Here is a 12,237-nt window from a genome sequence, read left to right as displayed (position 1 = left end):
TAATAGATGCATTTATTTTGCATACTGGCATCAAGAAACAATCTCTTGGTCTCTATCTCCAGACAAACTCAACACACAGGGAATAAATTATATTACGGTAGTGCTAATTTTCTTTTAATTTACAAAGAATGACAAGTTTCTCATGAAACGCTTTTGAATAACTGTTTCTTATAGTTGTACTTTGTAAGTTAGAAGATTGAGCAATTCCCTGTGTGTTGAGTTTGTCTGGAGATAGGGACCAAGTGATTGTTTCTTGATACTGGTATGAAAAGTAAATGGTAAAATTGTGCATCAAAATTTCTTGTTTCTGAAGTGAAAGAGTGTGTAGGTCTATTGAATAAGACATTACAGTTCCAGTGTGGATTTCATTGCAGTAAAATGTTATCTGTTTCTTTGCTACAGATCCTGCTTTTTCCCAGCCAGCCTCAGCCATTGGGGCGTTTTTCTGTCTCTCCAAAAGGTGAACTGACAATTACTGATGTCCAGTCAGGCGATTCTGGATATTACATGTGTCAGGCAATCAGTGTGGCTGGCAGCATCCTGTCTAAAGCACTCCTGGAGGTGGAAGATGGTAAGTCCAAGAACACTGTGAGTTTGATGTCAGCTCCCCTGCTGATTGTGAGTGCTGGAATAAAAGAATTGATCTTTGGACAAGGTTTGTGGTAGAACATTGATAAACTAGTGAAATAATGGAAAGTATTGCAAGTATTTGAGGAGAATGTCCTGTGAATATGAAGATAAAATTGAGACAAGTTTGTGCTTTTTCTATTCCACAATTCCACTTTGTTTGAAATTTGCAAAGTGTTTGAGCACTGAGGCGTTCAGTCTCAGCAATAACTCAAGATCAAATCTCCTGCAGTGCCTCCTGGCCATTGGGTCATCTGAGCTAGGAGAGATTAAACCCCGCATCTTTGTAGTAGGGTAAGAGTTTAGATTAGCCTTTAAACTTAAGTTGAAAACAGTTGATTTCAAAAATGAGACTTCCCACTTCTTCGACATCTTCATGTAGGCCATCTCTCTAATTGGTGAATTTGAGCTAATGAGTTGGAAGTGGCCTGCAGAAAGTGATACAAAAGTTGTGAAAGGCATTCAAATTTTGTTTAAGATATTGGGAAACGAACATATGTATATAGTGTGCCGACTTCCTTGGAGCCACACAGACCCTGCGTCCTCTATCTCGTCCCTAGGTGGAATGGACTTACAGCAGGACCCCCTCCTCCTGATTTAGGACAGCACAGGTTATCCAGATTCAGATATCAAAATACACAGTGAAATGTATAATTTCTGTTAACAACACCCAGGGATATGTTGGGGGCAGCCCACAAGTGTTGCTGTACCTTAGCTCCAGCTTCTTAGAGCCTTAGAGTAATAGACCACTACAGCACAGAAACAGGCCCTTCTGCCAATCTAGTCTGTGCTGAACTATGAATCTGCCTAATTCCATTGACCTGCACCCATTCATACCTCTCCAATACATGTACCTATCCACACTTCGCTTAAATGTTGAAATCAAACTCGCATCCATCACGTGCTGCAGCTCATTCCACACAGTCAGCACTCTCTGAGTGAAGAAATTCCCTCTTATGTTCCCCTTTTCACACTTAACCTATGACCTCTAGTTAGAGTCTCGCCCAACCTCAGTGGCAGAAGCCTGCTTGCATTTACCCTATCTATACTCCTCATAATTTTGCATACCTTTATCAAATCTCCCTTCAATCTTCTATGTCCTGCCAATATCCTTGTATTTTTTTCTGTATTCTTTCAACCTTATTTACATCTTTCCTGTAAGTAGGTGACCAAAATTGCACAAAGTGCTCCACATTAGGCCTCACCAGTGTCTTAATCAATTTCAACATAACATTCCAATTCCAATACTCAGTAACTTGACTTATGAAGGCAGTGTGCCAGAAGTTCTTTATGGCTAGATCTACCTGTGATGCTGCTTTCAAGTAATTGTGAATCTGTATTCCCAGATCCCTTTGTTCTACCACACTCCTCAGTGCCTTACCATTCACCGTGTAAGATCTACCTTGGTTGGTCCTCCAAAGTGCAACATCTAGCACTTATCTGCATTAAATTCCAGCTGCCATTTTCTCAGCTGGTCTAGATCCCACTGTAAACCTTGATAGTCTTCCTTGCTGTCCACTACACCCCCAAACTTGGTGTCATCTACTTATTTGCCAATCCAGTTTACCACATTATCATCCAGATCATTGATATGGATAACAAACACCAATGGACCCAGCACCGATCCCTGCAGCACTCCACTAGTCACAGGCCTCCAGTCAGAGAGGCAACCCTCTACTACCACTCTCTGGCTTCTCCCACGAAGCCAATGTCTAATCCAATTTACTACTTCATCTTCAATGCCAAGGAAGTGAACCTTCTTGACCAATCACCCATGTGGTACCTTGTCAAAGGCCAAAAGTCCATGAAAAATCTATAAGATTGGTTAGACACATCCTACCAGGCACAAATCCATGACCATTCCTAATCAGACCTTGTCAATCCAAACATATATATAGCTAGGATGTCTAAGACTTTTGCACAGTACTGTAGTAATTTTATGTACTGTACTGCTGCTGCAAAAGAAAGCAAATTTCATGACATATGTGAAAACCTGATTCTGATATGGGTCTCTATTGTGGACTGAGAGAGGGAAGGGGGCATGGAGAGGGGAATCATGGTTGGGAAAAGGGGAAGGGAGAGGGGAGGGAGTGGGAAGCTCCAGAGAGACGTTCTGTAATGATCAATAAACCAATTGTTTGGAATTAAATGACCTTGCCTGGTGTCTCAGGGCTGAGTGTGTCTGCACCCTCACCACCCACCGCCCCTGGCACTCCTCCTCTGCCACCTGCCCAACACTCATCCCGCAGTGCTCCACTCTCACCATTCCCAGCATCCTTTACTCCTGCCAGATTTACAAACTCGCTCTCCGCTCCACATTGACAAATACAATACTGTGCAAAAGTCTTAAGCACCCTATATATTTGTGCCTAAGACTTTTGCATAGTATATCCAGTCGCTTAGAATACCTTCCAGTTACTTTCCCATGACTCACCTCAGGCTCACTGGCCTATAATTTCCTGGCTTATTTCTGGAGCCATTTTAAAACAATGGAACAAAATTGGCTACCCTCCAATCCTCTGGCACCTCACCTGTCACTAAAGATGATTTAAATATTTCTGTTAGTGCCCCTGCAGTTTCTGCACTTGCCTCCCACGGGGTCTGAGGGAGCAACTTGTCAGGCCTTGGGGATTTATCGGTGACCTCACTGCTGCATTGCCTCACATCCAGAAACATTCAGGTCAGTCTCCAGAGTAAACACAGACGCAAACAATCCATTTAAGATTTCTCCCATCTCTTTCAGTTGCATACATAGATTACCACTCTGATCTTCCAGAGGAACAATTTTCTCCCTTGTTAACCTTTTTCTCTTAATGTATCTGTAGAAACTTGTAAGATTCTCCTTCACCTTGTCTGTTAGAGCAGCATCATGCCTTCTTTTAGCCTTCCTGATTTCCTTCAAAAGTGTTCTTTGCATTTCTTACACTCCTCAAGTACCTCAATTGTTCCTGCCTGCCTATATCTGCTGTGCAGTTCCTTCTTTTTCATAACCAGGACCAAAATATCTCTCAAAAAACCACCTGTTATCCTTGCCTTTTATTCTGACAGGAACATACAAACTCTGTATTCTCAAAATGTCACTTTTAAAGACCTCCCCCTTATAAAGTACACTTTTGCCAGAGAACAACCTGTCCCAGTCCACACTTGCTAGATCCTTTCTGTTACTATCGGTATTGGCCTTTCTCCAATTTAGAATCTCAACCCAAGGACCAGACTTATCCGTCTCTATAGTTACCTTGAAATTAATGGCATTATGGTCAGTAGATGCAAAATGTTCCCCTGCACAAACTTCTGTCACCTGCCCTGTCTCATTCCCTAGTAAGAGATCTCATATTGCACTCTCTCTAGTTGGGACTTCTATGTTCTGACTAAAGAAGCTTTCCTGAACACATTCGACAAACTCTTTCCCATCCAGTCAATATGTGGAAAGTTAAAATCAACTACTAACACAACCTTGTGCTTCTTGTAACAGTCTGCAATCTCTCTACAAATTTGCTCCTCTATATCCCATGGACTGTTGGGTAGCCTGTAGTATATTCCAATTAAAGTGATTATATCTTTCTTATTCCTTAGTTCCACCCATAAAGCCTCACGAAATGAGCCATCCAGTCTGTCTTTTCTGAGTACTGCCATGACATTTTCCTTGACTAGTTATGTCATCACTCCCCTTTTAATACCTCCCACTCAATCACAGCTAAAATAATGGAATCCCAGAACATTGAGACACCCCTCCTGCAACTTCTCACTCATGGCTATAATGTCGGAATTCCACATGCTGATCCATGCCCTAAGCTCATCCGCCTTTGCATTGAGATATACACAGCTCAGAACATGAGTGCCAGAATGCTCAACCTTTTGATTCCTGACTTTGCATGTAGGCTTAACAACATCTTTCTCCATATCCACTCCAATATCTGTTCTGATTCTCTGGTTCCCATCCCCCTGCAACACTAGTTTGAACACCACCACTCCGTGTAAGCATTAGCAAACCTCACAGGATATTCATCCCCCTCCAGTTCAAGTGCAAACCATCCCTTCGGTACAGGTCCCACCTTCCCTGGATGAGAGCCCTACGATCCAGAAGTCTGAAGCCCTCTCTCCTGCACCATCTCCTTAGCCATGTGCCAAACTGTGTGATCTTCCTTCTTCTGACCTCACTAGCACGTGGCATAAGTAATAATCCTGAGGACACATCCCTGGAGATCCCACCCTTTAACTTAACACCTAACTCCCTGAACTCACTTTGCAAGACCTCGTCACCCTATCTACCCATGACATTGGCACCAAAGTGACCAGGACCTCTGGCTGCTCACCCTTCCACTTAAGAATACTGTGGACTCATTCTGAGATATACCTGACCCTAGCACCGAGTCGCAACATATCATCCACAGGATCTCCTTTCTGCTTCCCTAACCAATGAACCCCCTATTACCACAGCTTGTCTCTTCTCCTTACATACCTTCTGAGCTAGACAGTGCCAGAGACCTAACTGCTGTGGCTTTCCTCTGCTAAGTTATCCCATCGAATGGTATCCAAAGTGGTTGAAGGTAACGGCCACAGGGATACTTTGCATGGCCTGCCTTTCCCCTTTCTCTCCCCTGATGGTCATACCGTTACCTGAGTGTAACTACCTCCCTGGATGTCCTGTCTATCAATCCCTCAGCCTCCCAAATGATCCGGAGTTCATCTAGTTCCAGCTCCAGCTCTTTAACACGGTCCGTTAGAAGCTGCAGCTGGATGCACTTCTGCAGTGTAGTCATCGGGGACGCTGGAGGTCACTCTAGCTTCTCACATCGCACAAGAGGAGTATTCCACTATCCTGCCTGACATCTCTGCTGTTCTAAGTGTGCAATAAGAAAGAAGAAAGAATAAATAACAAAAAAGATCGACCTACTGCCTCTGCCTCTCCTTGCCAAAACCTTGATGAGACAAAGGCTCAACTCCCCACTCTAAAACTGACACAATCACTCAATGACCACTCCACTTACACCTAACTTATTTTTATTGGACTTTGCCAAGTGCCTAATGATGCGCAATCCAATGTCTACGCGGGAGCTGTGGCATCCATAATGTGCCAATTGCCCCCGATCGCTTCTTTTGAACTCACTCTCCCTCTACACAATCCAGTGTCTCCTCGGGAACTGTGGGTACAAAATATGCCGACTGTGCCTGCTCGCTTTTAAACTGTCTATCTATGCAATCCAATTTATCTTCAGGAACTGCGGCTCACAAAATATGTCGATGCCCCTGCTCAATTCTTTAAGCTCTCCCTCCCTCAACGCAATCCAGTATCTCTTTGGGAACTGTGGCGCACAAAATTTGCCAACTGCCAACGCTTGCTTATTCTAAACACTCTCCCGCACAATCCAATGTCTGCTTGGGAACTGTGGTGTGCAAAATATGCCAAATGCTCCCGCTCACTCTCTCCGCTACATAATCTAGTGTGTCGTTTAGAACTCTAGCACGCAAAATGTGCTGACTGCCCCTGCTCGCTTCTTTTAAACTCCCTCTTCCTTTACGCAATCCAATGTGTCCTCAGGAACTGTGCTGCACAAAATGTGCTGACTGCCGCACTCTCTTCTTTTAAGCTCTCCTGCTATGCAATCGAATGTCTCCTTGGGAATTATGGTGCACGAGCTTATTAAAGTTTCTCTCATTTACGCAAGCCAGTGTCTCCTGGGGAACTGTGGTGCGCATAATGTGCTGACTGACCTGCTTGCTTGTCTTAAACTCTCTCCGCGTAATGCAAGTCTCCTCGGAACTGTGCCGCGCAAAATCTGCCGGCTGCCCCCACTCGCTTCTTTTGAACTCACTCTCCTGTTATGCAATCCAAAGACTTCTCGGGAATCGTGGCGAGCAAAATGTGCCAGCTCCTCCCACTCTCTACTTTTAAGCTCCCGCTCCTGCTGCTCAATCCAATGTCAATCGAGGAATATTGCATGCAATATGTGCCAAATGCACCCGCTTGCTTCTTTTAAAATCTCTCCCTCTACACAAGCCAGTGTCTCCTCAGGAACTGTGACACACAAAATGTGCCGATTCCTCTCTCATGTTTACTTTAAATGCTCCTTCCCTCTACGCTGTCCAATTTCCCCTCAAAAGCTGTGGCGCGCAAAATGTGCTGACTGACCCCGCTCACTTCTTATAAACTCACTCTCCCTCTACACAATCCAATGTCTCCTTGGGAATTATGGTGCACAAAATATGCCGACTGCCCCCGTTTGCTTCTCTTATCTCAGTCTCACTATGCAATGCAATATCTCCTTGGGAAATGTGGCGTGCAAAAGGTGCCAACTACCTCCACTCACTTTTAAACTCTCCTGCCTCACAATCCAATGTCTGTGTGAGATCTGTGGCGCTCAAAGTGTACTGTCTGCCAGTGCTTACTTCTTTTAAACCCACTGTTCCTCTATGCAATCCAGTATCAAGTCGGGAATTGTGGCACGCAAAATGAGCCGGCTACCCTCGTTCTTTTGAACTCTCTCTCCCTCTACACAAGCTAGTGTCTGCTTAGGAACTGGGTCGCGCAAAATGATTACCCTCAGTCGTTTGCATTAAATGCTCCTTCTCTCTATGAAAGCAAAGCTCTCCTTGGGAACAGTTGCACGCAAAAAGCACCGACTTCTGCTCGCTTCCTTTAAACTCGGTCTCCCTCTACACAATCCAACGTCTACTCATGAAATGCAGTGTGCATTCTGACTGATTGACCCCGCTGACTTCTTATAAACTCACTCTGTCTCTACACAATCCAATGCCTCCTGACCAGTGTTTGTGCGCAAAATGTGCCGACTGCACCCGCCTGCTTTTTTTTCAGCTTTCTCTCTGTTTACGCAAGCCAAAATGTGTCCCCGGGAACTGTGGCGCTAAAAGTTAGCTGAGTACCCCTGCTCTCTTCTTTTAAATTCTCTCTCCTGCTTTGTAATCCAGTGTGTCCTCATGAAATGTGACGCGTAAAATGTGTCGACTGCTGCATTCACTTCTTTTAAGCTCTCCCTCCCTCTACACAATCCAATGTGGTGTGCAAATGTGCCAACTGTCTCTGCTCTACACAATCTCTCCTCGGGAACTGTGGCGCGCAAAATTTGCCGACCGCCCCTGCTCACTTCATTTATAAAGTCTCTCTCTGCACAATCGAATGTCTGCTCGGGCATTGTGGCATGCAACTTAAGCTGGTCAGTTCATTTAAAAACTTTTCCTCTTTGCAAGCCAATGTCTGTTCAAACGGTGGCTCACAAAATGTGCCCGACTGCACCCGCTCTCTCCCTCTATGCAATATAATGTCTCCTTGAGAATTGTGGCGTACAAAATGTGCTGACTGATATCCCCCCACCCCCGATAATTTTAAACTCTCTCTCCATCCATGCAATCCCATGTTGCCTCAGGAACTGTGGCACATGGAATGTGCCGTCTGCTCTGTACGCAAACTTTAAATTCACTCTCCCTCTACACATGAGCAATGCCTCCTCGGGAACTGTGGTGGGCAAAATGTACCGACTGTCCCCATACGCTAATCTTAACTCTCTCTCCCTCTATGCAAGCCAATGTCTCGTCAGGAACTGTGGCATGCAAAATATGCCAACTGCCCCCACTTGCTTTCTTTAAACTTCCCCTTCCTTCATGCAACCTATAGTCTCCTCGGGAACTGTGGCGTGCAAAATGTACCGATTGTCCTCATCCACTAACTTTAAACTCTACCTCCTTCTATGCAATCCAATGTCTCCTCGAGAATTGTGGCGGTCAAAAATTGCTGACTTCATTTGAACTGTCTCTCTCGCTACACTGTCTCCTCAAAAACAATGACGCGCAAAATGTGCCAATACCCCGACTCATTTCCTTTAATCTCTCCATCCCTCTCCAGAATCCAATTATTCCTCGGGAACAGTGGTGCACAAACTGTGCCAGTTGCCCCTGCTCACAACGTTTAAGCTCTCTCTCCTTCTGTGCAATCAGTTGTCTACTCCTGAATTGTGGTGCGCAAAATGTGCCAACTGCCCCCACTGGCTTCTTTTAGAATTTCCTGCTACGCAATCCAATGTCTCCTCAGGAAATTTGTTGCACAAAATGTGCCAATGCCGCCAGTCTCTTCCTTTAAGCCCTCTCTCCCACAATGCAATCCAATGTCTATTAATGAACTGTTGCATGCAAGATGTGCCAATTACCCCTGGTCACTTCTTATAAAATCTCCCTCTGTGCAATCCATTGTCTTCTTGGGACTGTGGCAGGCAAAATGTGCTGATTGCCCCCCATATGTTAATTTAAAACTCTCTCTCCCCCAATGCAGTCCAATTTCTGCTCAGGATCTGTGCCATGCAAAATGTGCTGACTGTCCCTGCTCGCTTTTAAACTCACTCTCCCTCTATGCAGTGCAATGTTTCCTCTGCAACTGTGGCATGCAAAATATGCTGACAGCCCCCAGTCGCTTCTTCTAAGCTCTCTGTCCCACTACGCAAACCATTGTCTCTTCGGGAACTGTGGTGTGCAAAATGTACTGAAGTCAACATAAGTTAATTTTAAACTCTCCCTCTATGCAATCCAGTGTCTCCTTGGGAACTATGGCGCGCAAAATCTGCCTGCTACATCCGCTTGCTTTTTAAAAAATTTTCTTTCCATTTATGGAAGCCAATGTTTCCTTGAGACTGTGGCGTGCAAAATGTGGCGACTGCGGCCGCTCGCTTTCAAACACATTTTTACTGTCGCTCCCTCTACGCAATCCAATGCCTCTTCAGGAACTGTGGTGTGCAAAATGTGTCACTGCCTTTAAACTCTCTGCAGTCCAGTATTTCCCTTGGGAACTGTGGTGCGCAATATGTGCTGACTGTGCATGCTTACTTTGAAACTCTCTTTCCCTCTATGCATTCCAACGTGTACCCCGGAATTGTAGCATGCAAAATTAGTTGACTGCCCCCGCTCGTTTTTTTTAAACACTTGCTTGCTCTACGCATTCTAATGTCTCCTCCAGAACTGTGGCGCGCAAAATGTACCAACTGCCCTGTTCGTTTCTTTTAAGCTCTCTGTGCTGTTCTGCAATCCAGTGTTTCCTCGGGAACTGTGTGGCGCAAAATGTGCCAACTGCACCTGCTTGCTCTTTTTTAAACTTTCTCTCCATTTGTGCAGTCCGATGTCTCCTTGGGAACTGTGGCACGCATAATGCGCCAACTGCCCTCGCTCACTTCTTTTAAACTCCCTCTCTCTTTACGCAATCCAAGGTCTACGTAGGAACAGTTGCACACAAAATGAGCTAAGTACCCCCACTCGCTTCTTTTAAACCCTCCCTCTATGCAATCCAATGTCTGCTTGTGAACTTTGGCATGCAAAATATGCTGATGGCTCCACTTGCTTCTGTTTAACTCTGTGTTTCTCTCTACACAACACCATTTTTACTTGGAAACTTGGTGATCAAAATGTGCCAACTGCTCCTGCTAGCTTTCTTAAACACTTTCTCCCTCTACGCAATGCAATGTCTCCTCCAGAACCACGGTGCACAAAATGTGCCAACTGCTGACACACTATGCAATCTAATGTCGCCTCATGAACTGTGGTGCAAAAAAGTGCCAACTACCCCTGCTTGCTTCTGCTAAATGCTCTTCTACGCAATCCAATGTCTCCTTGGGAACTGTGGCGTGCAAAATGTTCCAACTGCCCCCCGCTCGCTTCTTTTAAACTCTCTCACTACACAATCCATTGCCTACTCAGGAACTGCTGCATGCAAAATGTATAAAGTCTCCTCTGCGCAGTCCAATGTCCCCTCACGAACAGTGGTGCGCAAAATGTGCTGTATCCCCCGCTTGCTTCCTTTAAAGTCACTGTCCCTCTGCAAAGACATCTCCTTGGGAACTGTGGTGTCCAAAATGTGCCGACTGCCTCTGCTTGCTTCTTTTAAACTCTCTCTTCTGCTACTCAATCCAATGCCTCCTCAGGACTGCGGCGCACAAAATGTGCTGATTGCCCCCGCTCGCTGCTCTTAAACTTTCTCTCCTCAATCATGCCATCCCTGACCTTAGTCTGACAGAAGTAGTGTATCATTACCTGATTGTTAAACTATTAACGGATGTCAAAGAATTTTGTGTTCAACAGGTTGTTAATCTGGTTTCAAACTAAGGTTTCAGTAAATGACAGGTAATTCCTTAACTCTCCAAGATGCCCTCTTTAATCTTATTACCTGATTGGTTGCTCAAATAGTCCAGGCCGTATTCATGGGTAGAGCCAATCCAATTTCTTTTTATTATTTCTAAAATAAAAATAATAAAAAATAAAAATAGCCATAATAAAAAAATACAATAGAATAAAAAGTACAACACACGCAAAATGCTGGAGGAACTCAGAAGGTTAGGCATTATCTGTGGAAGTGAGTAAACAGCTGACATTTCAGACCAAGACCCTTTATCAGGAGTGGAAAGGAAGGGGGAAACTCTTTACATTATTAATGCCAGTTGATCAATATATTCAGTCGTGTTAACACCTTTATTTTGTATGTAGTGCCATTGCCACTCCAGTGGCTCATTTGGTGATACACCCTCCTGTGTTTGATGGGCTTCCTTGCTGTACTCGGCCATCCATGTCCTGTAGCAGAAGGTCCAAGACTGTGGTCCTTCCCTGTCATTTGTGGGCATCGTCAAGTCAATTGGGTTGGAACATGGAAGGCTTGCTCTCCATCATAGTTTTAGAGCAACTCATGGCAATTAGATTCCTTGCAGGATAGAAATAACTTTGCAGAAAGCCTCTGGAAAGGAGCAACAAGCAAAATGCTGGAAAAACTCAGCAGGTTTCATCGCTCCTTCTCAGGTACCAGAAAGAAATGGTGATATTGATTTTCTCTGAATATCCACTGGTTTCTTCATAATCAGGAATTGCAATGTGTTTCCTGACTCTGCTGCTCAGGTAGGCTGGACCACAGCACTGGCAATGTCAGCATCAGAAGCTCTAATTGATGTTGTCAAAAGACATTACAGCACCACTCAAGAAATGTAACGGAGTAGCAAACTGGAAGGACTGCTCAGAGGAATCACCTGGGTTCCTGCAACCCTCTTCTAAAAGCATGTCAGTTGTGTGTCAGCCCAAGTGATCTGGGGCTAGCCCTCCTGGATCTGATAGGATACGGGAGCCCCTCTGGCATTCTGAATGATGAGCACAGCCTGTGATCGCTGACAGGATGACAGGTCTCCCCTGGATTACCTCTGTCCGGAGCCAGCCGCTTACATTGATTGATTTCCCTAGCACCCCCCACCCTCCCGGGCTGCAGACTATTGCTGGGAATTCCAATTGAGTGTGAGCTTTCATCTGGCCTGTCACTGCTTCCAAATCGATGGGGAATAATTAGTGCCATAAATGAATACAGGAAATGAAATGCAGGGAGATTGCCTCTGTACTGTGTTCTCTTTCTTTAATTTAGCCTCATCTGGTTTGCATGATCTTAGAAGCAGGATTGCTGACACATGCCTATATTATTGCCTACATAATAGTAGTTTCGGGACATTACGATTATGTTCTGTATAAATACAGTCATTCCTTTATAATTAGCCTAAGTTGAACTCTTTACACCAATCCCTAGATATCCTGTTTGAGCTGGTCCAAGTGGAACGTGTATCAGCCTTTCAGGAGGCATCTAGGAAT

The 12,237-nt window shown here is 44.7% G+C and overlaps 1 protein-coding gene across 2 annotated transcripts in view; it reads left to right on the top strand.

The window, feature by feature from the left end:
• robo3 (roundabout, axon guidance receptor, homolog 3 (Drosophila)) overlaps positions 1-12,237 on the top strand; it is a 315,506-nt gene that overhangs the window by 171,669 nt on the left and 131,600 nt on the right. For both annotated transcript variants that reach the window (XM_059957275.1, XM_059957274.1), the window contains one exon: positions 403-571. In XM_059957275.1, the coding sequence (XP_059813258.1) occupies positions 403-571 (169 nt within the window). The remainder of the gene's footprint in view (positions 1-402; positions 572-12,237) is intronic.

This window comes from Hypanus sabinus, chromosome X2 (assembly GCF_030144855.1).
Source record: "Hypanus sabinus isolate sHypSab1 chromosome X2, sHypSab1.hap1, whole genome shotgun sequence".
NCBI classification, from domain to species: domain Eukaryota; kingdom Metazoa; phylum Chordata; class Chondrichthyes; order Myliobatiformes; family Dasyatidae; genus Hypanus; species Hypanus sabinus.
The sequence above is the reverse complement of the archived record's forward strand: the minus strand, read 5'-3'. Positions and strand labels throughout refer to the sequence as shown.